The sequence below is a fragment of the Necator americanus genome, chromosome II, assembly GCF_031761385.1.
Source record: "Necator americanus strain Aroian chromosome II, whole genome shotgun sequence".
In the NCBI taxonomy this organism is placed as follows: Eukaryota; Metazoa; Nematoda; class Chromadorea; order Rhabditida; family Ancylostomatidae; genus Necator; species Necator americanus.
Window position 1 is genome coordinate 20,301,412 of NC_087372.1, and position 27,462 is coordinate 20,328,873.

The 27,462-nt window shown below is 45.7% G+C and overlaps 11 protein-coding genes across 15 annotated transcripts; 6 read left to right on the forward strand and 5 right to left on the reverse strand.

The window, feature by feature from the left end:
- Positions 1-601: 601 nt before the first annotated feature.
- RB195_018639 (uncharacterized protein) lies at positions 602-1,875 on the forward strand (the record flags this gene model as incomplete). Of its 2 annotated transcripts, XM_064186172.1 has the most annotated exons (4): positions 602-783; positions 850-1,194; positions 1,253-1,548; positions 1,664-1,875. In XM_064186172.1, 4 exons carry the CDS (start codon positions 602-604, stop codon positions 1,873-1,875), a joined length of 1,035 nt encoding a protein of 344 aa, XP_064042052.1. The 2 variants fall into 2 exon arrangements, with proteins under 2 accessions (XP_064042052.1, XP_064042053.1); XM_064186171.1 differs by lacking the exons at positions 1,253-1,548; positions 1,664-1,875 and having other exon boundaries at positions 850-1,216.
- Positions 1,876-1,897: 22 nt separating this feature from the next.
- On the forward strand, positions 1,898-2,396 carry RB195_018640 (uncharacterized protein; the record flags this gene model as incomplete). Of its 2 annotated transcripts, XM_064186174.1 has the most annotated exons (2): positions 1,898-2,126; positions 2,185-2,396. In XM_064186174.1, 2 exons carry the CDS (start codon positions 1,898-1,900, stop codon positions 2,394-2,396), a joined length of 441 nt encoding a protein of 146 aa, XP_064042054.1. The 2 variants fall into 2 exon arrangements, with proteins under 2 accessions (XP_064042054.1, XP_064042055.1); XM_064186173.1 differs by having other exon boundaries at positions 1,898-2,251.
- Positions 2,397-2,634: 238 nt separating this feature from the next.
- On the reverse strand, positions 2,635-3,207 carry RB195_018641 (uncharacterized protein; the record flags this gene model as incomplete). The annotated part of the gene is made up of 1 exon (XM_064186175.1): positions 2,635-3,207. The coding sequence occupies one exon, from the start codon at positions 3,205-3,207 to the stop codon at positions 2,635-2,637; it is 573 nt and encodes a 190-aa protein (XP_064042056.1).
- On the forward strand, positions 2,726-3,958 carry RB195_018642 (uncharacterized protein; the record flags this gene model as incomplete). The annotated part of the gene is made up of 3 exons (XM_064186176.1): positions 2,726-3,015; positions 3,274-3,424; positions 3,662-3,958. 3 exons carry the CDS (start codon positions 2,726-2,728, stop codon positions 3,956-3,958), a joined length of 738 nt encoding a protein of 245 aa, XP_064042057.1.
- A 310-nt stretch (positions 3,959-4,268) lies between these two features.
- RB195_018643 (uncharacterized protein) lies at positions 4,269-4,607 on the reverse strand (the record flags this gene model as incomplete). Its single annotated transcript, XM_064186177.1, has 1 exon — positions 4,269-4,607. The coding sequence occupies one exon, from the start codon at positions 4,605-4,607 to the stop codon at positions 4,269-4,271; it is 339 nt and encodes a 112-aa protein (XP_064042059.1).
- On the reverse strand, positions 4,269-13,269 carry RB195_018644 (uncharacterized protein; the record flags this gene model as incomplete). Of its 2 annotated transcripts, XM_064186178.1 has the most annotated exons (5): positions 4,269-4,591; positions 4,657-4,816; positions 7,145-7,267; positions 12,441-12,690; positions 12,953-13,269. In XM_064186178.1, the coding sequence occupies 5 exons, from the start codon at positions 13,267-13,269 to the stop codon at positions 4,269-4,271; spliced, it is 1,173 nt and encodes a 390-aa protein (XP_064042058.1). The 2 variants fall into 2 exon arrangements, with proteins under 2 accessions (XP_064042058.1, XP_064042061.1); XM_064186179.1 differs by lacking the exons at positions 4,269-4,591; positions 4,657-4,816; positions 7,145-7,267 and having other exon boundaries at positions 12,282-12,759.
- RB195_018645 (uncharacterized protein) lies at positions 11,369-11,772 on the forward strand (the record flags this gene model as incomplete). Its single annotated transcript, XM_064186180.1, has 2 exons — positions 11,369-11,440; positions 11,545-11,772. 2 exons carry the CDS (start codon positions 11,369-11,371, stop codon positions 11,770-11,772), a joined length of 300 nt encoding a protein of 99 aa, XP_064042060.1.
- Positions 13,270-13,549: 280 nt separating the features above from the next.
- Positions 13,550-14,582, forward strand: RB195_018646 (uncharacterized protein; the record flags this gene model as incomplete). The annotated part of the gene is made up of 3 exons (XM_064186181.1): positions 13,550-13,634; positions 13,864-13,972; positions 14,441-14,582. 3 exons carry the CDS (start codon positions 13,550-13,552, stop codon positions 14,580-14,582), a joined length of 336 nt encoding a protein of 111 aa, XP_064042062.1.
- A 1,795-nt stretch (positions 14,583-16,377) lies between these two features.
- RB195_018647 (uncharacterized protein) lies at positions 16,378-18,119 on the reverse strand (the record flags this gene model as incomplete). The annotated part of the gene is made up of 2 exons (XM_064186182.1): positions 16,378-16,857; positions 16,911-18,119. The coding sequence occupies 2 exons, from the start codon at positions 18,117-18,119 to the stop codon at positions 16,378-16,380; spliced, it is 1,689 nt and encodes a 562-aa protein (XP_064042063.1).
- A 411-nt stretch (positions 18,120-18,530) lies between these two features.
- RB195_018648 (uncharacterized protein) lies at positions 18,531-18,959 on the forward strand (the record flags this gene model as incomplete). The annotated part of the gene is made up of 1 exon (XM_064186183.1): positions 18,531-18,959. One exon carries the CDS (start codon positions 18,531-18,533, stop codon positions 18,957-18,959), a length of 429 nt encoding a protein of 142 aa, XP_064042064.1.
- A 471-nt stretch (positions 18,960-19,430) lies between these two features.
- On the reverse strand, positions 19,431-20,194 carry RB195_018649 (uncharacterized protein; the record flags this gene model as incomplete). Of its 2 annotated transcripts, none has more annotated exons than XM_064186184.1 (3): positions 19,431-19,463; positions 19,923-20,009; positions 20,065-20,172. In XM_064186184.1, the coding sequence occupies 3 exons, from the start codon at positions 20,170-20,172 to the stop codon at positions 19,431-19,433; spliced, it is 228 nt and encodes a 75-aa protein (XP_064042065.1). The 2 variants fall into 2 exon arrangements, with proteins under 2 accessions (XP_064042065.1, XP_064042066.1); XM_064186185.1 differs by lacking the exon at positions 19,431-19,463 and adding an exon at positions 20,189-20,194 and having other exon boundaries at positions 19,866-20,009; positions 20,065-20,133.
- Positions 20,195-27,462: the final 7,268 nt, after the last annotated feature.

Here is a 27,462-nt window from a genome sequence, read left to right on the forward strand (position 1 = left end):
CGCCAATGTTCAGCACTTTGTCGACATTCGTCAGGAAGCTGCACTCATCGAACACTCAAGTCTACCGCAGACTACGTCAACGTCGTGGATTTGCGAAAGAGTCGAAGTCGTGAGCAGCCGTCACCTTTTTTCGGTGCGGAGCCAACCAGTAGCCTGCAGACTGCACATTCGTGAGCAAGAGATGCCACGGCAAAAATTTCCCCGAAGAAGAAGAAGGGAAATCTGAAAGAGAAGCGGAAATCTGCCAGCAACATCACCATCGCTTCAACTTATGCTGACGTCGCTGTAACTCGCATCTATCGCCAGAGTACAGATTGATGGGAAGACAGTACGGATGCAACATCGTCATTGATGGTCATCGAGAATATTGTAGCTGCCACGTAGCCGGCACGCCATTTGCTGTTGGGCAAGGTTCCATCTGCAACATCTCTTCAAGGACGCTCAACACCTTAAACTCTTCTCTCGCACCGCACTTGAGGAAGGAGTTTCCAGCAGTCTTCGCCCTGGACTAGGATGTTGTACTTAGTCAAAGGCTAAACTTGCTCTGAAGCCTGACTCCAAGCCTCTCTTTCTGGAAGCTCGCCCTGTACCCTATGCTACTATGCCAAGGATTTCAACCGGAATCGATCGACTTGTGTCTATGCACGTGCTGGAGCCCATTGATCACTCAGAATGGGCAGCACGCATCGTCGCCGTTCAGAAGAAAAATGGATTGATCCGCTTCTGCGCAGACTACTCAACCGTACTGAAGCGCAGACTACTCAACCGCACTGGAACAAAGATGTGAAGATGCTATCTGGGCTTGGAAGCATGCGCTTCCAAGCCCAGATAGCATCTTCACAAATTAAGCGAAGGGCGCTACTTTTCACAGCTCGACATAGCCAAAGCGTATCTCCAGTTGGAAGTGGACGACGTCTCAAAGCAGCTACTCACTATCAACACGCAGTGTGGATTGTACCGCTGCAATCGACTACCATTTGGAGTGAAACCAGCTCCTGGTATATTCCAGCAATGTATGGATGCTCTCATCGCTGGAATATATGCCGCCTATCTCGACGACATATTGGTTGCTGGCAGAACATTCGGCGAACACAACGCTCGACGAGAGGCCTTATTCAAGCGGATTCAAGACTACGGACTCCTCGTTCGACTTGACAAATACGCTTTTCAGCTGACGGAGATCACCTACCTTGGGTTCGTCAACAACGTACAATGACGACGCCCCGATCCAGAAAAGATCTAAGCTATTCAGAAGATGCTTGCTCCGAAGTCAGTCAACTTCACTCTTTTTTGGGACTCATCAATTTTTGGGAAATTTCGTCAAGGATCTCCACAATCTACGCACTCCTTTGAACACTCTTACGAAAAAGGATGTTGTCTACACATGGACACCAGAGTGCAAGTCTTCCTTCGACAAGATTAGGGCAATCCTAAGCTCGGATCTCCTGTTGACCCACTTCGACCTAAGTCTTTCGATCATCGTTTCTTCTGATGCTTTAAATTACGGGATTAGAGCAACCCTCTCGCTTTGCGGATGGATGCGAGAAGGTCATTTATGACGCAAGCGGTTGCTTGGCACAACCACAGAAGAACTGCAGCTAGATTGAAAAGGAAACACTTGCTCTTATTTTCGTCGTGCAGAAGTTCCATCGGTTTATCCAAGGACGACATTTCACGCTGAGGACTGACCACAAACCACTTTTGGCAATCTTCGGGAGCAAGAAAGGAGTTCCGGTCAACAGTGCCAACCGTCTTCAGCGATGGGCCGCTATTTTGCTCAACATCAGCTTCGCTATCGAGTACATCAACACAAAGGATTTCGGCCAAGTGGACGCTCTTTCACGCCTCGTCTCGTCACAATCATCGATACCGTAGGACTACCTGATCGCCTCAATAGATGCTAATGTCACTTCGGAATTCGCAGAAAACTGTCGTCATCTTCCAGTATCCACCAAATTCATTCGGACTGCTACGCAAGGCGATCGTCTTGCAGTCCTACAGTCCAGTCCTATGTGAATGCCAGAAACTGGCCCAAAGTCAACCGCCATTCTTGTCTGTGCCACTACCACAACCGCAGAAATACCGTGACGACAGTCAAAGGATGTCTGCTAACTGCATCCCGCATAGTGATTCCGAAATAACTTCGACATCGCGTTCATTTAACACTACACAAAGCTCGTCCAGGCCAAACAAAGATGAAAATGCTTGCAAAAAGCTTTGTCTATTGGCCTACGATGAATCCCAACATTGAAAAACTCCCCAGGACTTGCCCAAGATGTGTATCTGTGGCAAAGGATCCGGTCAAAGCCGAACTACGGTCATCGCCGAAATCGCACTCACCGTGGACTCGAGTTCATGCTGATTTCGCTGGACCGATGGAAGAACGACACTATTAGGGTGATCGGAAGGTATCTGCCCAAAATTTCGCAGTAGCGCAGATTTTTGGGATGTTCTGGAAGTTCCCGTTTTAAATATATTATGTAAGGACACTACCGCTTGTATACACATAACATATCTGGCTCCCCCTTCCTTGCCTATTTCATCCTACAATGGCCAAACATTCCACCCATATTCGACACGTACTCCTTTACGGGTTCGAATCTGGCCATCCCGCTGCTGAAGCCCATCGGAAACTTACGTCAAGTATTCGACACTGAAGCCCTTTCTGAGCGGTCTCTGTGCGCCTGGTTCCAGCGCTTCAAAGCTGGAAACAAGAAACTCGAAGATGAGCCTCGCTCTGGTCCGACTGCAATATCGTTCGACGAATCTGACGGAGCAGCATCCACATGAAGGTGTGCGGTATTTCGCTGCCAGTCTTGGCTGTTCGCTGACCACCGTGAGCAATGGACTGCGATCTCTCGGAATGGTAAAAAGCTCGGTCAGTGACTTCCACAGAGCGACGGCAACCGCCAAAGACGCCTGGACATCTGCACTCGGCTGCTCTCCAGAAGCCGCAGATTTGACTGGCTGGACACCATTGTCACTGGAGATGAAAAATGAATCCTTTCGTGAAAGGTGAAATCCATGAGAAGAAGGTAATGCTGAGCGTCTGGTAGGGAGTTCATGGAATGTACGGTCGAACTGGTGCTGGACAACACGACAATTACTGCGGTGGTCTACCGCGCTCAACTGCAAAGACTGGCCGACAAGATCCGCAAGCACCCGAAGCTCGACAACAGCAACTTCCTGCACTATAACCCCTCCCATCGCGAAGAACACTTCCCAGAAAATTCTGGAGCTTGGATGGGAAGTTCTACCGCACCCATCGTACAGCCCGGATCTGGCCCCGAGCGACTACCATCTCTTCCGATCGCTTCAGCATTACCTGGAAGAGAAGCGCTACGATGACCACCTCGAAAATGACCTTCGAGCTTTCTTCGCCTACAAGTCGCCGGAGTTCTACGCCAAAGGAATCCGTGATCTTGTGAGCCGTTGGCAGAAGGTTGTCGATGTTGATGGAGATTATTTCGTCGAATAATAAAATGTTAAAAAGTTGTGTTGTTTTGAAATTTTGCCGTATTTCGGCAGATACTTTCCGAACACCCTATTATCTACTTATACGCCTATTCGAAGTGGCCCGAAATCGTCCAGATGTCATCGATCTCCTTAACGGTTACTATGCAGGCAATGAAGTGCATCTTTGAAAAGTTCGGAAATCCAGAGACGCCCGTCACGGGCAACAGAACGCAGTTCACGTCGTCTCAGTTCACTTCATTCTGCTGTTCCCGACGAATTTTACACATTCGCATTTACACATCCGTTCCATCCACAGAGCAACGGACAAGCAGAACGCTTTGTGGACACCTTTAAAAGAGGACTTGCCAAGCTGAAGAGGGAGGAACCAACAGTGGACGCACTACAGACGTTTCTGATGGCATGTCGCTCCACTCTCTGTTCATCTGCACCTGACCAGCGTTCTCCTGCCGAAGCCTTCCTGGGACGCCGACAGCGAACTTAACTAACTCGATTTATTGTTACCTCCTACAGATATCACAAAGCACGATGCCGCAGCTTTGAGATCAACGACGCGATTTTTGTCAAGGATTATCGAGGACAGAAACCTACATGGACTCCCGGTTTTATCGCACGCCGTGTTGGAAACACAACCTACACTGTTCGTTGTGGAAGCGAAGTACGGGCTCGGCACGTAAACCAGTTGCGATTCCGGACCGACATAACGGCGACTAACACTTTTTTGGATGTGTTCGACCTACCGCTACTCAACTTCGCGAGTAAGGACGATGGTGAACGCCGACTGCCGAGTCGTCTCAATGACCACTTTTATATCCGACTGGTGTTCGAATTGCAGCAGTTGTTCGTTGATTCATGTCTTCAAGCAAGCGAACGAACTTTCCTGCTACTCCGCCGGCGCGGAGCGCGTTGAGAAGACGGCCTCGATGAGGAGGGTCGAACGCGGCTTCAAAGTCCAAAAACGCTAGTTGCATTGGCTTCGAATACCGCTGCCAGATTTCGATCACTCTCCTGGCAATGAACACCTGGTCAATCGTAGGTCGGCCATGACGAAAGCCAGCTTGCTTTTCGCGCGTTAAGTCTTCGTGACTCCCAATAAGTCGGTCCGAAATAATCCGTCCTAAAACTTTGTACATAGCACGCAACAACGAAAGACACAACGATGGTGGAACGCCGACTGCCTACTCGTCCCAACGACCGTAATGCCTTCGACAACCTCGCCGCCGACTATAGGTGGACCCACGAAGAACTCGATACTAAATAACCTGAAAGGAGAGGTATTGAAAGATGGGATTTTCTTCGTTTCATTCGCATAGTGCAAACCGGCAATGGATACATTGTATTCCTGCATTGCCACACTGTTGTTTTTGTGTTGACATTTTTTTCTCCGTATTCGCATTCAATAGAGCTACTCGTCTTCTTCTGCAACGACATCCACAACAGTATCCAACAGATCCTAAGAATTACCGAGGAGTATCACCGCTGCATGTGATGTCCAGGGCTTCGAAGCGGATCATTTCGGATCAGCTAATCAAAGATCGCGAAGAAACTACGCGGGGTGAGTAAGCCGGATCGGTCGATCTACGGTTGACCAGGTGTTCATTGTCAGGAGAATGATTGAGATGTGGGAGCGGTCATACACTTTGAAGCCGCCCTCGATTCTCCTCGCCGAGGCCGTTTTTTCAACTGGTATCGCTCCGATGGTATTCCGCTAATGTTCGCTCGCTTAATCGAGGACATGAATCGAAAAACAAATGCTGCTGTTTGAAGACCAGCCGTAGTTACTTCACCGTTCGAAGACGAAACTGGAGTAAGACAAGGGATTGTCGCGGTACCCTTCTTGCTAAATTTTCCCGTCGATGGTCTCATGTGAAAAACAGTTGAGAGATCCCGTGTAGATATGATTCTTGCACCATTTGAACGTCCCTCGGTCGACTTCGAGCACGGCGACGATGTAGTAATATTTGCTTGAAGCAGCGCGAATTTACAACATGCTAATAACCCAGTATCGAAATTAGCTGTACCCCACGGAATGCAGTTCTCTTGCTCTGATAAATGCAAGCAGATGTGAGTCTCTTCGAGACCCTCAACGGGAATCAGGGTGGATGGGCAGCATATTGAACTCGTGGACGAGTTCCTTTATTTGAGCTGTATGCTGAAAAACAGGCAGCAACGAGAGAGATATTCAGCAATGGTGCGCTTAAACTGATTCGGCATTCAACTCATTCATCAAGTGCCTGTGGTCAACCCCCATCGCCAACGAAGTCGTGCTGCGAGTCTACCCATCTGCAGTTCGCCCTATCACGTTGTATGGATCGGAGGCTTGGGACTTGAACACTGCCCTTGACGGTGACGGAGAAGCTTGGCTACATGGAGAAAAAGCTGTTTAAACGACTGCTAGGCTACTTTTAGACGATGTACTGCCATAACCAAGAACTTTACTCGAAAGTAGATGTGGTAATGTGATACGTACAAAAAAACATCAACATCTTGTCCGGTCTGCTGAAGTACTGATGGAAAACCGACTTCGCTTCTTCGGTCACATTATGAAAAGATCATCTGATTAGCCTGTCCAAGTTGTTCTGAGGAGACTCCCAGATTCAAAGTGGAAGAGGCCTTAAAGAACTTAGGACTTAAAGAAAGTTCTGGACGGGAGTGGTGAAGGAAGATCTGAAGAAACTTGGCATAGGCAGGCAGCTCAGACGAGACGTAAGGCAGAGTAGTGGACGATTCTGTGCGAGCTCTAGCGGAAGATCGAACAAGATGGGCTCATGTATGATCCAGAAGGAGTCATCTCGGCGAAGACAAAGATAAGCCCCGTTAGGCCATAACATCTGCCCGCCGTTTAAGTCAACGTATAAGTGGGACATGGAGCAACATGCCTCAAATTACCGCCTCTCATTGATATTGCGCTTTAAAAATGGGAATTCTGACTCGGAAGAGGGCTCATTCACTGTAAACCAGTTGTCCTTTGTTTATAAGATTATCTTTTCAATTTCTCTTTGTCTTGTTTGCCTTGTCTTTTTGATTTTTGTGGAAAAACAACTGCAACGGGTTAGCCAACACTGTACCCTTTGTTGATGTACTTTCCATCCTCCAACAAGTTCTATCTACGATGCGTTGTAGTGATTTTTCCATCTTTTCTTTTTTTTTTTTTGTTAACTCTGTGTTTTTCGTTCCTCATCTAATGGGTTTCATATACAGCAGTATTCTTACGAGTAGGATCGGTGGCTTTAATGCGTCGGTTGATTGCAAAAAGTAAATTCTGTCAAAAATACTGTTTTGTGCCCTTGACGTCCCATACGAAAATAAAATGCAGAAATCAATAAAGTAAAAAAAATCACAAAGGACTATCTTATTGGGGAAAACAAATTTCTTCTAATAAAATGGATTCGCAAAATCATGAATGATTTTGTTAATATTGTTTTATTTTTGCGTGCATTCTTAAAGGCAGCACGCCACCGATCTCGGTTTCCACGCCGTTTTTTTACGACGATTGGGGAAGGATGAGCCGGAACCAGACCAGAACCCGCGATCCAGTATCCCATCTCTAGCTTTTCCCGCGAGTTCCCACGTCAGACTAGTGGAATGCCGTCTTTAAATTTGAAGAAAAAAAAAACACTCACGATATACTCTTCAATTCAGTATCAGTCAAATCTGATAAAATAAGTACCTCTGTGATATATTTTGCAAGTCCCATTGTTTGTCGCATTGTGTTAACTTTCACCACTAGTGCAGCCTTTTGTTCTACCAGCTCATCATATCTCCGCTGCACAACGGGCAACACTTCCTTCAACTGCAAACATGTCTGGATTCTTTTCGCTTCCGACGTCTTGGTACGAATACCCCCTCCACCTCCTCCGAAACTATTGAGAATTTTCCGGACGAGATTAGTAGGATGCCTATCACGATTCATCTTATGCTGAAGCACCATCGCACATTATGCCCTTTTTTCAAAATCAAACAAAAGCAATACTCTGCTTGCAATCGTAGACATTCGAACATCAGGCTACCGAGGATCTGTGCACTCGCAGGTAGTGGCCTGGGATGTAAGTTACAAGCACCGTTTCGAAAATGCTGAACTTGATCGGTCATCAGATCGAGAGCAACGATCTATTTTTGCAGGCCTCGTGCTGCCGTAACTCCGCACAAGATATGCAAAGACACTTCCGACAAAATGATCGCGCGTTTTCATTTGATGAGGTTATTTTGATCGAGCCATAACAGGCTAGCAAATGGTTCTTCAGTGTTTTGTTGATGTTGTACAAACTGATGCTCCTTATGTACTTCAAATCCCTGCACTCGTTATAAATGTCGCGAGTTTTCACTTTTCTCGCAGTGAAAACTTAGGCCTTATTAGCTGATAGAGGAATTTCAACCTCTAAAATCTTTCCAAACGCTGCCTTTAACGCAGTCAATGAATACAACAAGAAGATATAGATCATCGTCAAAAGAAGATTGCTTCTTCTTTTTGACCATGATCTGTATCAGGAAGCGTAAGACAGATCGGTTATTCGTGAAGAGCGAAACGAACATTTGTTGGTGCCATGTATAGAACCAACAGCATGAGGTATTTTTTAACCACAAAAAACTATTGTGAGGGAGCAGAGTTTGTATGCAAAACATCTAACAACTAAATTGGAGGGAAACCTATAAATTCGTTTAGGAATCTTGGAATGCCTGAAGAATTTGCTTGGAAGTTTTCTGACCTTCCAACGCAAAAACCTTATGGCTTATCATGTTCCTATTATTGCTACGTGGATTTCATATATTAATTCCTCTACTTGTGTTTCGTAATTTTGCTCATATTGGAGAAAAGTTGTATTCCTTTGCTTAGCGACATTGACAATCTATGTTGGTTTTGTCGAGACATAATCAGTTCGTGTGAGGGAACCAGTTTCACGGTGTATAAAATTTCGAAGGGATTGCTTGACCTTACGCGCCGCTTCTGCATTACGGTCAGAGTATAGAGTAGACGGTAGAGACTTAGAGTTTTCTATACCTTATTTGAACAGACCGAGACGGTGGTCCAGTGGAATATTTCATTGTACACTAGGCAGAGGAAGATGCAGATGAAAGTGGACGAAGTAATAAGTGGGCAGAGCGTTGTCTGCTGCATTCGCGAACGGTACAAATGGAAAAAGTGGCCACCAAGTGTCCGTAACAGCAAAGCACATTTTTACCACGTCCCTTTGCGATTATGGAGGTCGATGATATTTGCAAAGCTGGTCACGTCAGTCCTTGACGACTACCACATCCATAATTGAAGTATGCGAAAACCTCTACAAATGAAGTTTCACTAGGGCTAAGGGAATATAAAATATAAAACCAAAAAATCGTTGTTTTTGCTTGGAGGCAGCGTACCACGAATCTGGCATAATGAGGGAAAGTTGGGGAAGTTAGAGATGGGGTTGCAGATTGCAGGGTCAGCGGTGGTTCCGCTGATCTTCCTCTGATCGTCGTAAGAGGCTGCGTGAAAGACGACATTTAAAAAAAAAGGTTTCACTTGCAACGCGCCATCCTTGCATACGCACCGTATCTAGCTGCGCAGCTCGAAAGCCAGTGTGTTCTCTGCCTATGCCTTCAAGTGGAACCAATGAATTAGTTGCTGAGGGGACCAGAATGTGTACATAGTAGGGCGTTTCAACGTTCCTCGTTGGAACTAAAGCGGTTTTCCACGCCGTTTCTTTTAGGAAGATTGCAGAGAGTTGGGCGGAATCATTCCTGATCCCACAATCTACAACCCCTATCTCTAGCTTTTCCCGCGTATTCCCTCACCATGTCAGATTCGTGCTGCCTTTAATGTGGTTGTCACATCATGACGATGTAAATCATATGTAAAAACTTCAGCTGACAAGTTTCCCCAGTTTCCATACATAGCGGTGATAGGAAAGCATCAATAGTCGATAGTTGCTTGAGGGGGCCTTTCACGTCGTACCGACGTCCGCAATCGGCACACATGAATACTTCTCTGGGAGAGTTTTCGTCAGGTTTATAAACTTTGAGTGCTAGATTTGCTGAGATTTAGGCGATTGTGACGCGAGTCTTAAAGGCATCACCCCACGAACCTTAGGTACGGATTTCAGGTGGAGTATTCGTATATGGGATCGTAGTTTATGGAGAGAGGGGTGATCCCGTCCATTTCTTCCTAATTGCCGTAAAAAACGGCCCGGAAGATACGGCTTCGGGCGTTTCGGCGCGCTACTTTCTACAAGGAGCTCGATTGGAGCGCGCCAGCCTTGTGCACGCGCCGCATCTTCCGGGTCGTTTTTTTACGGAAATCATTAAGCAATGGACGGAATGATTCGTGGGGTAATGCCTTTAAAGGTGATTCAGGTGAAGCACTTTGACAGTGACATTGACATTGTAGCTACATCTTAGTACACATGCCATTAACGTTTCGTTTTAACGTTAAGCGTTTTCCACCGTTAGAGTCCGATCTCGCTGTTATCCATTTTGAAGCGCTAAAAACTGCAAGATTGAAGGAAGAGCTTTATATGTAGTCCTCTAGAATGTTTCTAAAGTTTCTCAGAACTCCAATTAGAACAATTCGATACTAGAATACAGTCAAATATTCGTAAAGGTTTACCAGGTATATAAAGAGTACATAGAACGCGCCTATCAGCGTAAATCATAGTTTAAGTGGAGCAATTTGCAAGTCGTATGTTCTCTTTTAGATCCTGCGGAGCCAATGTCTCACAACTGCGTCATCTTTAACTCAAGGCCCATGGCAGGCTTCCGCTTAGAAGGAATATCGGTCGAGTACCAAGCTCGTCCTGAACGCCGTGCTGCCTTGTTAAACTCTTTAGTTGTCGGCGACACTTGTGTGCGAAAACAATCGCACTCGATTAGTGGTGATTAGCAGATTAGTAGTGGATTTTTAGGATGAAGCACTTCAAGAGGTCACTAAAGGCGAAGTATGCCAGAAAAAGATCCTGCTTTGTTGTTGGTGGGATTCTTAGCGAATGTTCCACTTCCATTTATTTCTTTCCCTATCTAAAGTAGACGTAATTATGTACGCTACTCAACTCCAGTCTTAGCAGACAATATTTACCAAGAAGGCTCTAAGCGCGACAATGTGTGTCCATTTCACTACAGGACTTATCCTCAAGTTGTGAAGTTCACCCTGAGAAAATGAGCAACCTCGTATGAGTAGTGCTATACCTCGCTGTTTATTTCTCCGACCTGACTCCTTTCGACTATCATCTGTGTTGTGCTCTAAGCATTACTCACTTGAAAAGAAATTCATCAATCAGACGGAAGTGGGAACTGATATCGGCAAAGTATTGGACCACAACATTTCTGACGCAAGGGAGGCGAAAAGCTGTTGGATCGTTGGACACATTCTGTAGACTATCACAAAAGCTATACCATTGATTGAGATTTCATTGTAATAAAAATATGAGCGTTTCAAACAAAGAAAACGTTTGTTCTGTAGTCGTTCTTCATATCAGTGGATTTGTCCCATAGATACCTATATCAAACTTGTTTTCCTAACTAATAGCTAATTCTTCTTCCAGCGATCACTTTCATAATGTTGACAAATTTGTCATAGTTGACCAGTACGGTGTATCTATTGCAGATTTCTTAGCATGTCTGGCTATGTTAAAGACTTGTAAAATTTGTCCCATTTCAGTTTCCATGTACATTCTCCTTAAGTCTCACACATTAATTGAATGATTTAACCGCTGAGGAGCGTCTTTTTGAGAAAGTAGACTATCTCCTATGCAATCTAGTCTACAGAAAAGTACAGCCATATGAAAAAGCATGGTTTTTATCAGGAACGCTTTACATTTTGCCATTGTCCTTCCTTCGGATTGTGATGGCCTCTTCTAGGAAATAATTGGCGTGGTTTCTGGTTCAAACTGTTTCTCTGAAGTTTTCTTCCATCTTTCCAATGTCACCAAATATAGTCGGGTCAAAACGACATGAAGCACGGACAGTCGCTTTAGCGGCTGCGCTCGAAACGGTGTGTGGAGCGGAGCGGTTGGGATCGCGTAAGGATCCTCGCTACCGCCATTAACGCGCGAAAAGCAAGCTGGCTTTCGTCATGGCCGACCTACGATTGACCAGGTGTTCATTGCCAGGAGAGTGATCGAAATCTGGCAGCGGTATTCGAAGCCAATGCAACTAGCGTTTTTGGACTTTGAAGCCGCGTTCGACCCTCCTCATCGAGGCCGTCTTCTCAACGCGCTCCGCGCCGGCGGAGTAGCAGGAAAGTTCGTTCGCTTGCTTGAAGACATGAATCAACGAACAACTGCTGCAATTCGAACACCAGTCGGGTATAAAAGTGGTCATTGAGACGACTCGGCAGTCGGCGTTCACCATCGTCCTTACTCGCGAAGTTGAGTAGTGGTAGGTCGAACACATCCAAGAAAGTGTTAGTCGCTGTTGTGCCGGTCCGGAATCGAAACTGGTTTACGTGTCGAGCCCATACTTCGTTTTTACAGCGAACAGTGTAGGTTGTGTTTCCAATACGGCGAGTGATGAAACCTGGAGTCCAAGTAGGTTTCTGACGTTTCAGTAATCCTGGGCACAAATCGCGCCGTTCATCTCAAAGCTGCGACGGCAATATCCTCGATGACCATCAATGACGATGTTGCATCCGTAGCATCCCTGAACGTTGATCGGTTCGTTGTAGGCAGACTTCAGTGTCAGACGGTGTGATTGCAATTTCGGCTGACCAATGGCGGTCAGGTCTACCGTGCTTCTTCTTCTTCGGGGAAATTTTTGCCGTGGCATCTCTTGTTCACGAATGTGCAGTCTGCAGGCTACTGGTTGGCTCCGCACCGAAAAAAGGTGCCGGCTGCTCACGAATTCGACTTTTTCGCAAATCCACGGCGTTGACGTGCGGTAGACTTGATTGTTCGAGGAGTACAGCTTCCTGACAAATGTCGACAAAGTGCTGAACTTCGGCGGCAAGGTCCTTCAGCGAGGGAGCTCTTCTCCATCGTGCGAAGGGTACGAACGCGAACATCGGCATCCTGCGGGGCGACAAGTTCGCATATCCATACGAGGCATTTCATCTGCTCAGGTGTGACATCATTGAACTCAGCCATGTCATGACGCTGATTGACCAATCCGGTGTAATCGCGGAGACTTTCCTCATTTCGCTGTGTAATGAGGTATGGGTGACGTCTCACGAATACTGACGTATTATGTCCGAACAATTCCTCCAAAGCAGCCACAGTGTCCGTTAAGGGATTATCGCATGCTTTTCTTGAATGTGGTTCGTGAAACGGGCGTATGTGACGGCATCGAGTTTGGAGACGATTAGTCGAGCTTTCGCTGCATCATCCAAGGTAGCACCATCCTTTGAGATGATGTTCTCGTAGCGATTGTACAAGACCTTGAATGTACAACAATTGTCCGGATCGTACACGAGCACAGGCAAGCGTAATTCGCTACGAATTCTGGTGCTGTTGGAACGGCTGGGTGTGAAGCGGAGGCCATACGCTTCATCAGCTCGATGAACACTTACTGCTGTGCCTTGGTTTCCATGATGGTACTTCCATGATTTTCGCGGAGCTGTTTTGATAGTTGACTCTCGGTTCGACCGGGCTTGGAGGCCGACCTAGAGTCCTTGTACCAGAAATCGACTTCACCAGGAATTCGACCAGGCTCTGAGCCGGGGCTGGAGTTCTTCAGCAAAAATCGCCGTCCTCGTTGTAGTCCGCTGTTCGCCAGTTGTAGTGGATGTCGGTACAGCCGAAGACGAGAAGTTTTATTGAAGTCGAACACGGAGAAGAGAACAGAAAAGAACAGAACACGTCGACATAAAAACAACAGGGTGGTCATACAAGAATGCAACATATACAACGCGGGTTCACTCTACGGGGATAGCACGGTGAAATTCCCATCCTACAACAGTGGAGCTGGACGAGCAGCATGCACTCAAGAACTCCAAGATCGCAAGGGTTTGCAGAGAGGCGGCAAAAGAAGGCATCAAAGAAAGAAGACCAGAAGTGTTGGATGAAGCTGCAGAGGCAGGACAGAGCATTCGGTACGCCCTTCAGAACTTTGTCAATCGTAAAACTGTAATGTTTGCTCTCCGGACCCCAGATGAAATAACTACAGCATGGAGAAGGGGGATGAAAAAGGTCATTCACGAATGCTGGCCGACGCTGTACCTAGACAAGACGATGTTTATGAGGAATGGATGGGTTTCTGCTGCCAAATTCACGATCAATGGATCGAATATATCCGAATATATCCAAATGCTCCACCTATGTATATCTAAGTAGGAAAACCAACATGATGAACGTCCTCCGAGTTGGGCAGAAGGGGAGGGGAGCATTGGGGAGCATTCAAAAGCATCGAGAATTTAGTGAAGAGGACCAAGACGGCTCCGTGCTCACCTATTTAACACCGATCTTCCTGCTTTGACTTAAGCCTCAGAAACGTGGGCGTTTCGCAAGCAGGAGGAAAATGCGATCAGCGTCATAGAACGCGGAATTGAAAGTGATGCTAGGAGCAACCAGCTTTACGCAAGTGAAGGAAGGTATTCAAAGTTCACTCCTACGTCACCGATCGAAGATCAGAGACGCTGCAGCATATGCCAAGGAAAGCAAGATAAGGTAGGCCGCATACGTGATGACACGCGTTGCAGTCGTTGAACCAGAGCAGTAAGGATGGACTGGATACCACGTGACATCAAACGCACCGTTGGAAAGTCGCCGACCCAGTGGTCAGACCTCTTCACGAAAGAGATGCCACTCCACAACAGTTGCGAAGGATCGAGACAAATGGAAGTATTAATGGTGCCCGCTCGAGCAAATCGATAAACAACGGAACCACATGTGAACTCCTTAAAGAAGTGCCTGTGGTCGATCCCCATCACCAACGAAATCAAGCTGCCAGTCTACCTATCTGCAGTTCATCCCATCATGATGTACGGGTCAGAGACTTGGGGATAACCATCTAAAGTGGCTACAAAAAAGCGTATTTGTTTCTTTGGATATATATTAAGAAGACCAGCAGATCGCTTTGTTCAAGGAGTTCGAGGAGTTTGTCGGATTCAAGCTGGAGGAGACTACTGGCCGAAAACGGAAGCTCTGGTGGTGAAAGAGGACCTGAGGATTCTCAGCGTGGATATGCAAAGCAAGAAGTAAGATTTAGCAGGATATGGAATGGCGACGAATGGATTGATTGTGTGCATACACTCGCAGAAGATCAAGAAGGTTTGGCACGACTGTGTTCAAGCAAGGTACACCTCGGCGAAGATGCGAGTAATCGCGTCAGGCCATAACATCCGTCCGCCGATTAAGTCAAGTAAGTCACAAATATCATGCTATATAATAACGGGCTTAGTCTGTGTGTGTATGTGTGTATGACGAAATTCCAAAAAGCACCAGCGTTATAGAGCGGTAAAAGAAGGTGACACGGGCCATCGAAATGGTGGCCCAGCGTCGAAGAGCGGTAAAGTGGGTGTGACGGATCACCCGGCATCGGGTTGGTGCGCCAGCGCCATATAGCTGTAGGATGGGGTGCGACGAGAACCGCGGCGTCGAGTTGGTGCGACGACGCCAGAAAGGTGTAAAATGGGTACGTCGGGTCCCACGGCGTCGAAACATTGCGCAGTAAACTTGTGTGCGCTTCTTCCTTCCTTTTTCGCTTCGCACCAATCCGACGCCGCCGGACCCGTCGCAACCCTATTTTGTTGCTATCTGGCGCCGGCGCAGCAATTCGACGCCGAGTGGACCCATCGCACCCCCTTTTTCGAATTTCGTGACACACAGACAAACACACACACACTGAAGTCCCGCGTAAGCCGGATGTTCAGATTAGTTATAAATAAATACGAAAGATTTCATAGTCTTCTTTCTAAACGACTCAACTCTAAATTTGTAGAACATTCAAACTTCAGCTTCAAACACTCCTTACCAATATATTATAGACAAAATTTAAAAGCATTACTCGAGGTATGGATTTTCCTCCTGTTTCCCCCCAACAATTACCAAAAAATGATGATTTAGCATAAAATGACGTCAAAGACATCATCTTACTGACAAAGATAAGGTTCCACGACAGATTATGTTTGCTACTATTTAAGCAGCCGTTTTCATGCGTTCTTCACACTCTGAAGAATTGATGTTACCGACTTGAGGCAAACGTGCAAGAAGAGACGCAGACGTACGCGTGAGTCATACAGGTGAAAAGCAACGCGCACAGTGGGCATGGGTATGAAACGGTTGCAACGTCCAATTTACCTTTGCGACACGCACAAAAATTTACTGCGCAATATTTCGACGCCGTGGGACTTGACGCACACCATTTTATACCTTTCTTCGTCAAATTTGTGCGAAGGCGTTAGCTAGCCATAAAATGGGATGAGACGGTCCCGCATCATAAATTGGTGCGCAATGAATTCGTGTGCATGTCGCAAAAGGTAGATGGGACCTTCCAGCAATAATAGCCGTGGCCACCGTTGCTTCTCACCTTCATGACTCCTTCGCCCGTCTTATTAATTCCTTGCACGTTTCCCACAAATTGGTAGTATGCCTTCCTCAGAAAGTGGAAAATGCATGCAAACGGCTGCTTAAATAGTAGCGAACATCTGACGTGGAATGTTATCCTTATCAATAAGATAAAGTCTTTCACGTCATTATGTGCTAAAACACCATTCATTGATCTTCGAGGGAAAAAGGAGGAAAACCCAAATTTCAAGTAATACTTTCAAATTGGTGCTGCCCAAGTCTTCGATTCGTACATCATGATGGGGCGAATTGCGGATAGGTAGACTCGCAGCTTGACTTCGTTGGTGATGGGGGCCGACCGCAGGCATTTCAGCAAGGAGTTAAATGCAGAAGTGGCCTTAGCGCATCTTTGCTGAACATCTCTCTCGTAGCTGCCGTTGTTCTTCAGCGTACAGCCCAGATAACAGAACTCATCGATGAGTTCTATTGGTTATCCGTCCACCCTGATTTCCGTTCGAGTTCTCGAAGAGATCCACATCTGCTTGCATTTATCAGGGCGTAGACGTAGTCCATAGGCTGCAGCCAGCTTTGATACAAGGTTGACAACATGTTGAAGTTTCGTACTGCTTTCCGCGAATATAACAACATCGTCGGCGTACTCGAAATCAGCCAAGGGGCCTGACGGTGCTAAGACAATGTCGGCGAGACACTGGTCGACTGTTCTTCGCATAATGTCGTCAATGGCGAAATTGAACAGGAAGAGTCCTGCCACTGCCCCTTGTCTTACTGCAGTTACCACTTCCAACGGTGTTGTACATCCGGCTGGTGTTCGAACTGCAGCAGTTGCTTGTTGATTCATGTCATCAGGCAAGCGAACGAACTTTCCTGGTGCTCCGTCGGCGCGGAACGCGTTGAGAAGACGGCGTCGGTGAGGAGAGTCGAACGCGACTTCAAAGTCCAGAAACGCTAGCTGCATTGGCTGCGAATACCTCTGCCAGATTTCACTCCCCTGACAATGAACACCTGGTCAATCGTAGATCGGCCAGGACGAAAGCTAGCTTGCTCGTCGCGCGTTGTTTCTTCGCGATATTTAATAAGTCGGTCCAGGATAATGCGCTCCAATACCTTGTACATAACACACAGCAAAGAGATTCCTCGATAATTCCTAGGGTCCGTGACGGATAACTTCTTGTGGAGGGGAATTATGATAGCGTGTCCCCACGAGTCAGGTATCCTTTCGTCTATCCATATTGAACGGATGATCTTTGTCATCTCACTAATCCCAGATGGAGGAAGATATTTTAGCATTTCTGCGCCAATCCTATCGTCTCCATCAGATTTTCCATTCCTCGTTTTTTGAATACAGGCTAGAACCTCCGACTCCGTCGGTGGCTCCTCGTTAACCGCATATGTCGGTCTATGTTCGAGTTCAGGAGCTGAGGGTGCTAGCCGGTTCAGCAGGGCTTTGAAGTTTTCCTTCCAAATTGGAAGGGTTGCCTCACCGACAGCTACTCCATTGGCAGTGTTGGGGACTGGAGAACATCTTTTCGTTTTGCCGCTATATTGTTTTAGTAGAGCATAGGCTTTCCGCGGGTTCCTGTCCTCCCACGCCTTCTCAAACTCCATCGCTCTGGACATCCACTCGTTATCGCGGTCTTGTTGCAGTTGACGACGCAGCTTCCTTCTAAGATTTCTTTTCTTTTCCTGGTTGAAGTCAGCGCTGTGCGCGACACATACAGAATTGTACGTGGATTTTGCTTCCGCAGATGCAAAGGCAAACTTCTTCCGCGGCAATAGAACCGGGAGCGTTTCCCTTGCAGCGTCCTGGATGCACTTTGTGAAGGAATCCGCATCGCTAAACTTCTTTCTGGTCCGTACTCCAACATGAATAGACACACGTTGGCGGAATTTTGTTCTGCATTCATCGTCTTTCAGACCTGCCATGTCGATTTTCGGTTGAGGAGGAACTCCTCGGTTTCTCTTGTGAAACCGTATCTTGAAGCTGAGAAGAACTGGACGGTGGTCAGAGTCGAAGGCAACGTTCCAAACAGCTCTAGATTTTCGGATATCCGACTGAGAGATTTTCCTCGTCAGAACGTAGTCGAGCTGAAGTTCAAGAGTGCTCATCTTCCGCTTGCGCTGCTCTTCAGGTGGCTGCGCGGTAGCTGTGAGGAGCGATTGCAAGAACTGCTGATCGAGTGTACGTTCCCAATGCGTACACTCGATCAACATCGCCGCAGTATATGGTGTACTTTTCGATGCTGATGACGGACCGATCTCTCATGCGTGTTTCCTGCAGTGCAGCACAGAGATATCGCAGAAGTCTGGATAGAGCGGCTTGTTGGAGTTCACTCGATAGTGTTCGGCAGTTCAGCGTGACGAAACGAATGGTTGTTGCCAAAGATTCCATGCTCCCTTCAGGCAGTTGACCTTTCAGGTTATGGGCTTTGGCGGTGTGCTGGACGACAGCACCTTTTTATAATGTATGGGGAGCTTTCGCCATATAACAGTGCAGGTTATGTAGCTCGTACGTTCCCAATGCGTACACTCGAACTCCTCATTGCGTTTAGTTAAAGCAGGGCACCACGTGCAGGTAGCAATCAGACTCGTATATGCGGCCCCTCTGCAGTACCATCAACGGTTATGGAAAGGCTTGATTGCACGGAGCGAAAGCTGCTTAGACGGCTACTTGGCTACTTTTGGCCTAGGGTATGCCACAATGAAGATCTTTACGCAGAAACTGATGTGGTTTACCGGCGGATGACACGTGGAAGACATCAACATCTTGCACCGCCATCGAAAATGGCTAAAGTAAATCGTTTTCGCTTCTTTCGTTATGTATTAAGGAGACCGGCAGATCGCCTTGTTCAACGAGTTCTGACGAGTTCGTCGGGTTCGAGCTGGAAGAAACCACCTGGCCAAAAACGGAAGTTCTGGACTGAGGCGGTGAAAGAGGATCTGAGGACACTCCGCGTGGATAGGCAGTTCAGGCGAGACGTAAGGTTTCGCGGAATATGGAATAGCGACGAATGGATTGATTCGGACGGCACACCTCGGCGAAGATGTGGGTAATCACGTCAGGCGATGTCATCAGCCCGCCGATTAAGTCAAGTAAGCCACTTTCAAATTGTGTCTACATTATATCGGTATCGGCGGAGTGTTTGAAGCTGAAGTTTGAACATTCTCCAAATGTAGAACTGACGCGGTTAGAAAGAAAACTATGAAATCTTTTGCCTTTATGTATAATTTAAAAAAAAGATGAAGAAAGATTGTTAGAGATGCACAAGTCTAATTTTACAGAAAAGGGCACTAATATTGATTTTCGTTGATCAGTGAAGGGGAGCGAAGCGAACACCTCAGAAAATCTGAAGTCCGGCTTTAGCCGGACGTTCAGGTTGGTGAAAAAACGGGATTTCGTAGTCTTAGCCAAGTCCGTTTAAATCAACTTTTGCGTTCTTTTTTTCGTTACCTCTGATATGTTGGTTTGCTGCGATTGAATTTCTCCTCCATTTCCTACTGTGACTGTGCATGATCGAGAGTTCCTTATAATGGCAGTCGTAAAATCCCAGAATCTTCCTTAGAAGAACGCTAGTTACGAACGCAGTCACTATTAGTGTTGAAAGTGATTCAGAAATTCAACCTATTCTTTGAAAGGATGCCGAGGCGTCAGAAGAAACGACTAACGAAAAAAGTTCTCCCAGTACTACGGGTATGTATGTACCGGAACTGATTCCCAAACTAAGTTTTCAGAAGCGTTTTAGAAGTAGAATAAGTGAGAAAAATTACTGGAAAAGGAATTCATTAAGACAATTGAACCATATTCCCTGATTATCAAGCGAAGAAATAACGAAAAACTGCGAAATACAGGAAGAAAAGATTGAAGAGCTTTCCGGATTTTGTGAAGAAAGGGCGCAACATCCCTTCACCTAGGACGCGACGCGTTTTGCCTACAACACAAATTACTCTGACTGTACGTCCTTATTCCTTGCACTTGCAGTTTTTTCCTTTATCACGTAGTTCCGTTGGAATACACACTTTTTTGTTTTCCGCTTCCAAAGTCTCTTTCCACATTTTCAAAGCAATACTGATCTCTCGTTTGCTTTCATCAGCAGTCTGGCATGTCTGAAAGCGCAGTATCCGAAACTATGGGAATCAATGCAAATTCGACCTGTGTGACCTTCTCTTCCCGCAGTTGCATTTCTGTTGCAAGTTCGTCGCTGCTTCCCTTGATTGTCATGTCACCAGCCTTAACATTTATTGAGTCTGTTGAGCTGAAAGTTTGCATAAATCCGCTTACGTGCCTGCATAATTGGCCACTGCAAACTACCAACTCCCACGAAATGAGATTACTAGGGAGATATACGCATCGTTTATCTCGGAATTTTTGTTGGTATCATGAAGTGTTACACCACTACCAATTATACCAGTACAGGATCATTTCTATCGGCTCTCGCACGAATTACGAAGGATCTCCACGTTTGTCCACGTTTAGAAAACAAAAAACAGCTGGTAACTGGAACAAAATTGAAGAGGTTAAAAACATAGGCCTTAAACAGATTTGATATCTGCTTGCATCTTCTCTTCAAGGCAAGTTTAATCCGATTCCAGTTGTAGAGTGAAGAAACGACTTCTTCATCAACAAGTGATTGAGAATACCTTATTGACGGTAAATCCATAAGCAAAAAAAAAAAACTGAAAAAAATACCTGAGCTCCAGATGCTTTTCTGGACTAGTTGCTTGCAGAGTCTTCCTTGCAAATTCTTGTAAGTCTCAAACCATTTTGAGGTGTTCTATTTATCGCTGCTTCGCAGGTCTGTACTCAGTAATCGTAGTGAAAATGAAACGTCGAGACCCTTCAGGACAAGCAGAGGTGAACCAGGTTATGTGTTTCCTGATTTATCAGCAGTAAGCTTTTTGAAGCAGATTCCATAATTTTCTCTTTCTAATTGTGCATGAATGGGATCACGTTGTAGCTACAGTCGTTACAAGGTTCTCTCTTAGGTTTGCGTCGGGACTATCAGCCTGTTGAGAATGAGTAATCAGTCGACGGATATAGAGTACCACAGCCCAATTCCGCCGAATACGAGTAAGCTTATCAGAATACGCTGAGGCAACTGTACATTTGAGATTTACAGCTCAGAAATTCCGTTTTTAGAGCGCCAGAGAAACCATACTGTGAAGCCAAGTTCTACTCAGAAATATTGAACACCCCAATTTCAATAAGATTACTCAATACAAATTGTTAGTGGAGCAATAAACAAGGCAGTTCAAGATGCGCAACTCTTGAGTGTTCCAGCTACAGTTGCCGAGGAGTAGAAGCCGTAGCAAGTAAGAATGAACTGAGGTCTCTGGAACTGCGAGCACAAGCTCCCCCGTTCGAGCTTACCCCTTATGGCCGAGGAGTTTGTAATCATTAGGTCTGTGGTTAGCTGGTTGGTTACGCTGCGTTGCTCTAGTTTTGGTTTTGCCAAGCGCACATTGTTCATGCGTTAAGCATCAATGGACGTATTGGTCTCGCTATTAGGGAGTCGCGCACCACGATCAAATGCAGAAGGCAGATGGTAAAGAGAAGGTGAACGACGAAAGTTATGTTCTGTTGAATTGACATTCTACTTCAGTGCAGAAGTGAAATACAAAGAGAAATAGAATTTTGAAAAATCAAAACTTACTAAGCTGTGCCTACAGAACGGTCTCTCTCAAATATTAGGTCGGCCAGTCAAAACTTCGTGAAAATTATCCGTTTCCGCGGATAATTCAAATCAAAATAAAACCAAGTTCACGGAACTTCAACTTCAATGGTTGATTTAGGACAACCAAGCTGTTCTGGTGATTCAAGAGTTGTTTTGGTGGGATCCTCCTCAATGGCAGCACCTCGTTATCCACAATTTCTGCATAGGCAAGAAAGGTATCATGCCACGAATCTGAGGTGGTACGGATTTCAGGTGGAGTATTTGTACACGGGATAGTAGATTAGGGAGAAGAGTGTGATTCCGTCTGTTTCTTCCTAATTGCCGTAAAAAACAGTCCAGAGATGCGCGTGTGCACAAGGCTGGCGCGCTCCAGTCGAACTCCGTGTGGAAAATAGTGCGCCGGAACGTTCGAGGCCGTATCTTTCGGGCCATTTCCTGCGGGAATTAGGAAGAAATTAAAGGAATCACCCTTCTCTCAATAATCTACGATCCCGTATTCAAATACTACACAGGAAATCCGTACCACCCCAGATTCGTGGAGTGATGCCTTTAACTCCGTGTTTATCATCTTCAAGAAATTCGTTCGGACTGGTTCCGGTGGAACCAACGACGGCACTGACGATAGGATATTTCTGTTGCTGCAAAAGCGGAACAAACTGATCGATATGATTCGGCAGCAGTTTTTCTTTGCTTGCAATCGTATAAACTAATAGCGCGTAGGACAAAGTTTCGCTCGTACATCTTCTAAACAATAAATATCAAGTCGCAGACTGCTCACAAAAAGTAAAACAAATGGAAAACGTATAAAATAAAGCGGAACAAATTGTCCAAGTGATTTCGCAATCTCGTCTTTTCGCAAAATTTTGAAACGAGGGCAGATAAGCAGCGGATATTTCCAAATGGCCAACCTAATATAACTAAAAATTTTGTCCAAGTTTTTTCTTTATTGCTTAGCATTTCTGTACCAGTTTCGACGCCGGTGGACCCGCCGCACCCACTTTTACCGTTCTACGACGCCGGTGGATCGGTCGCACCCATCTTTATAGCTTTCTGGCGTCGGAGCACCATTTCGACGCCGTGGGACCCGTCTTACCCCATTTTGTAGCTATCTCGCGCCGGGGCACCATTTTGACGCCGTTGGACCCGTCGCACCCGCTTTTACTGTTCTACGAGACACACAGAGACTAAGCCCGTTATTATATAGCATGATCATGATATTTGTTACTATGTATATTACATGATTTAAAAGTGGGGATAGAGAAGGAGGGGGTCGCGCCTGCCGGCTGGCTTGGCCGAGGGGGCTAGACTATTCGTTGGAGGGCTGTCTCGGACAAGGCCTGATGTATATTAGCGGTTGCAACTGCAACCCGATAACTCCATTTCTTCATTAAGCTCGCCCTTGAGCTGTTAGATGCGATGTAGACAGTGAGTTTGTAAGCGGCCGTAATTGTTTTGTTGTGGGCGTGCTTTGAATGAGTCGTGGTGTGCTCCGGGCATGTATGAGATGTGCATATTTGAGAAATAGATTGTAGTGGTTCTCAAATGTGGGATGAGTCTGGTGAATACATTTTGAGACCATTTGAGTAGGTTGTCGGAGAGAGAAGACTAAGGTAGAGCAGATACCTATCTATCGTTATTGAGTACATGAACTGGTTCATCAAAATCAGGAAAAATAAAAATACAACAATAAGACATGTGTTATATCTCTCTAATAAAATGATCTTGAGGATGAATACTAACTTTGGTATGTGCGCAGTAGCATATGGTAAAACTGAACATGTTCACATCTTGATAGATAAGGATAGAAGATAAAGTTCCTGGCGTTAATCAATCCGCCTGGGATGCGCCCCCACGTTCACTTCAATTCAGAATCGTTTGAGGTTTATGAACATATAACTAGCCTATACAGTGACTTGCGGTGGCTAGCCGATGTGTCGAGTCACCGTCTTTATCCTCCCAGACAAGTCTGGTACCAATTTATCGACCCCGGAGGGATGAAAGGCTTGGTGAGTGCTAGGGCAGATTCGAACCTCCGATCGATCAAGCAGGAAGCGGAACTCACCAACTTCCGACCACCATATCCTATGCCACCAACAGTTTTGTAGATCAATTCACCACTGTCCTGCAAACCACAATAATCGAAGTCCGCGACCAAATTTCCAAACAAACGGCAGAATACAAATTAGGTTACGACTTTCAGAACAAAATTTTCTCTAAGGACACTTTTATTGGAAATCTTGTTCTACTACGATACCACGATATTGTTCGTCCCAAACTCAGTTATCAATGGAAAGTCCCCCTTATAATTGAACCAATTTCTCATCCTAATGTCACCATCACCAATCTGATTGATCGATATGAACGTAACAACTTGTTCACACCAAACGTTTGAGAATATTTTTTCCTCGTTCTTCCTCCGCTAATGCTTCCACTTCGCAACAAATACCACATTCACCAACAAATATTCAAAAGGAAACATCAGATGACATAGAACATAGTTTATGACGATCAGAACGTCTCAAGTTTAAAACGTCAATCTTTCACCACTCAACCTTTCCAGCAAGAGAACAAAAAAAGGGGTTACTGCCATTGACAGTGTTTGCAAATTCTCTACCGTAAGTTTGACTTTTCCTATTTACCGCCGCTCCCATAAGCCGCACATACAGCAAGATTTCTTTGAATAGGCGTTTCAAAGAAACTCATCAAAATTTTATAAAAACAAAGCACTCATACCGTCGAAATCGCGCCCTTATTTTGAACAAAGACTGGGCATAGCGCAACATATGAACTTCATATGAGTTTCTTTTTGTCTATTTATCTATCAAAATGGGGCGGGTGTAGTGTAGCGGTTAGAGATTTTGCTTCCTGCTTGATCGATCGGAGGTTCGAATCTGCCCTAGCACTCACCAAGCCTTTCATCCCTCCGGGGTCGATAAATTGGTACCAGACTTGTCTGGGAGGATAAAGACGGTGACTCGACACATCGGCTAGCCACCGCAAGTCACTGTATAGGCTAGTTATATGTTCATAAACCTCAAACGATTCTGAATTGAAGTGAACGTGGGGGCGCATCCCAGGCGGATTGATTAACGCCAGGAACTTTATCTTCTATCCTTATCTATCAAGATGTGAACATGTTCAGTTTTACCATATGCTACTGCGCACATACCAAAGTTAGTATTCATCCTCAAGATCATTTTATTAGAGAGATATAACACATGTCTTATTGTTGTATTTTTATTTTTCCTGATTTTGATGAACCAGTTCATGTACTCAATAACGATAGATAGGTATCTGCTCTACCTTAGTCTTCTCTCTCCGACAACCTACTCAAATGGTCTCAAAATGTATTCACCAGACTCATCCCACATTTGAGAACCACTACAATCTATTTCTCAAATATGCACATCTCATACATGCCCGGAGCACACCACGACTCATTCAAAGCACGCCCACAACAAAACAATTACGGCCGCTTACAAACTCACTGTCTACATCGCATCTAACAGCTCAAGGGCGAGCTTAATGAAGAAATGGAGTTATCGGGTTGCAGTTGCAACCGCTAATATACATCAGGCCTTGTCCGAGACAGCCCTCCAACGAATAGTCTAGCCCCCTCGGCCAAGCCAGCCGGCAGGCGCGACCCCCCTCCTTCTCTATCCCCACTTTTAAATCATGTAATATACATAGTAACAAATATCATGATCATGCTATATAATAACGGGCTTAGTCTCTGTGTGTCTCGTAGAACAGTAAAAGCGGGTGCGACGGGTCCAACGGCGTCAAAATGGTGCCCCGGCGCGAGATAGCTACAAAATGGGGTAAGACGGGTCCCACGGCGTCGAAATGGTGCTCCGACGCCAGAAAGCTATAAAGATGGGTGCGACCGATCCACCGGCGTCGTAGAACGGTAAAAGTGGGTGCGGCGGGTCCACCGGCGTCGAAACTGGTACAGAAATGCTAAGCAATAAAGAAAAAACTTGGACAAAATTTTTAGTTATATTAGGTTGGCCATTTGGAAATATCCGCTGCTTATCTGCCCTCGTTTCAAAATTTTGCGAAAAGACGAGATTGCGAAATCACTTGGACAATTTGTTCCGCTTTATTTTATACGTTTTCCATTTGTTTTACTTTTTGTGAGCAGTCTGCGACTTGATATTTATTGTTTAGAAGATGTACGAGCGAAACTTTGTCCTACGCGCTATTAGTTTATACGATTGCAAGCAAAGAAAAACTGCTGCCGAATCATATCGATCAGTTTGTTCCGCTTTTGCAGCAACAGAAATATCCTATCGTCAGTGCCGTCGTTGGTTCCACCGGAACCAGTCCGAACGAATTTCTTGAAGATGATAAACACGGAGTTAAAGGCATCACTCCACGAATCTGGGGTGGTACGGATTTCCTGTGTAGTATTTGAATACGGGATCGTAGATTATTGAGAGAAGGGTGATTCCTTTAATTTCTTCCTAATTCCCGCAGGAAATGGCCCGAAAGATACGGCCTCGAACGTTCCGGCGCACTATTTTCCACACGGAGTTCGACTGGAGCGCGCCAGCCTTGTGCACACGCGCATCTCTGGACTGTTTTTTACGGCAATTAGGAAGAAACAGACGGAATCACACTCTTCTCCCTAATCTACTATCCCGTGTACAAATACTCCACCTGAAATCCGTACCACCTCAGATTCGTGGCATGATACCTTTCTTGCCTATGCAGAAATTGTGGATAACGAGGTGCTGCCATTGAGGAGGATCCCACCAAAACAACTCTTGAATCACCAGAACAGCTTGGTTGTCCTAAATCAACCATTGAAGTTGAAGTTCCGTGAACTTGGTTTTATTTTGATTTGAATTATCCGCGGAAACGGATAATTTTCACGAAGTTTTGACTGGCCGACCTAATATTTGAGAGAGACCGTTCTGTAGGCACAGCTTAGTAAGTTTTGATTTTTCAAAATTCTATTTCTCTTTGTATTTCACTTCTGCACTGAAGTAGAATGTCAATTCAACAGAACATAACTTTCGTCGTTCACCTTCTCTTTACCATCTGCCTTCTGCATTTGATCGTGGTGCGCGACTCCCTAATAGCGAGACCAATACGTCCATTGATGCTTAACGCATGAACAATGTGCGCTTGGCAAAACCAAAACTAGAGCAACGCAGCGTAACCAACCAGCTAACCACAGACCTAATGATTACAAACTCCTCGGCCATAAGGGGTAAGCTCGAACGGGGGAGCTTGTGCTCGCAGTTCCAGAGACCTCAGTTCATTCTTACTTGCTACGGCTTCTACTCCTCGGCAACTGTAGCTGGAACACTCAAGAGTTGCGCATCTTGAACTGCCTTGTTTATTGCTCCACTAACAATTTGTATTGAGTAATCTTATTGAAATTGGGGTGTTCAATATTTCTGAGTAGAACTTGGCTTCACAGTATGGTTTCTCTGGCGCTCTAAAAACGGAATTTCTGAGCTGTAAATCTCAAATGTACAGTTGCCTCAGCGTATTCTGATAAGCTTACTCGTATTCGGCGGAATTGGGCTGTGGTACTCTATATCCGTCGACTGATTACTCATTCTCAACAGGCTGATAGTCCCGACGCAAACCTAAGAGAGAACCTTGTAACGACTGTAGCTACAACGTGATCCCATTCATGCACAATTAGAAAGAGAAAATTATGGAATCTGCTTCAAAAAGCTTACTGCTGATAAATCAGGAAACACATAACCTGGTTCACCTCTGCTTGTCCTGAAGGGTCTCGACGTTTCATTTTCACTACGATTACTGAGTACAGACCTGCGAAGCAGCGATAAATAGAACACCTCAAAATGGTTTGAGACTTACAAGAATTTGCAAGGAAGACTCTGCAAGCAACTAGTCCAGAAAAG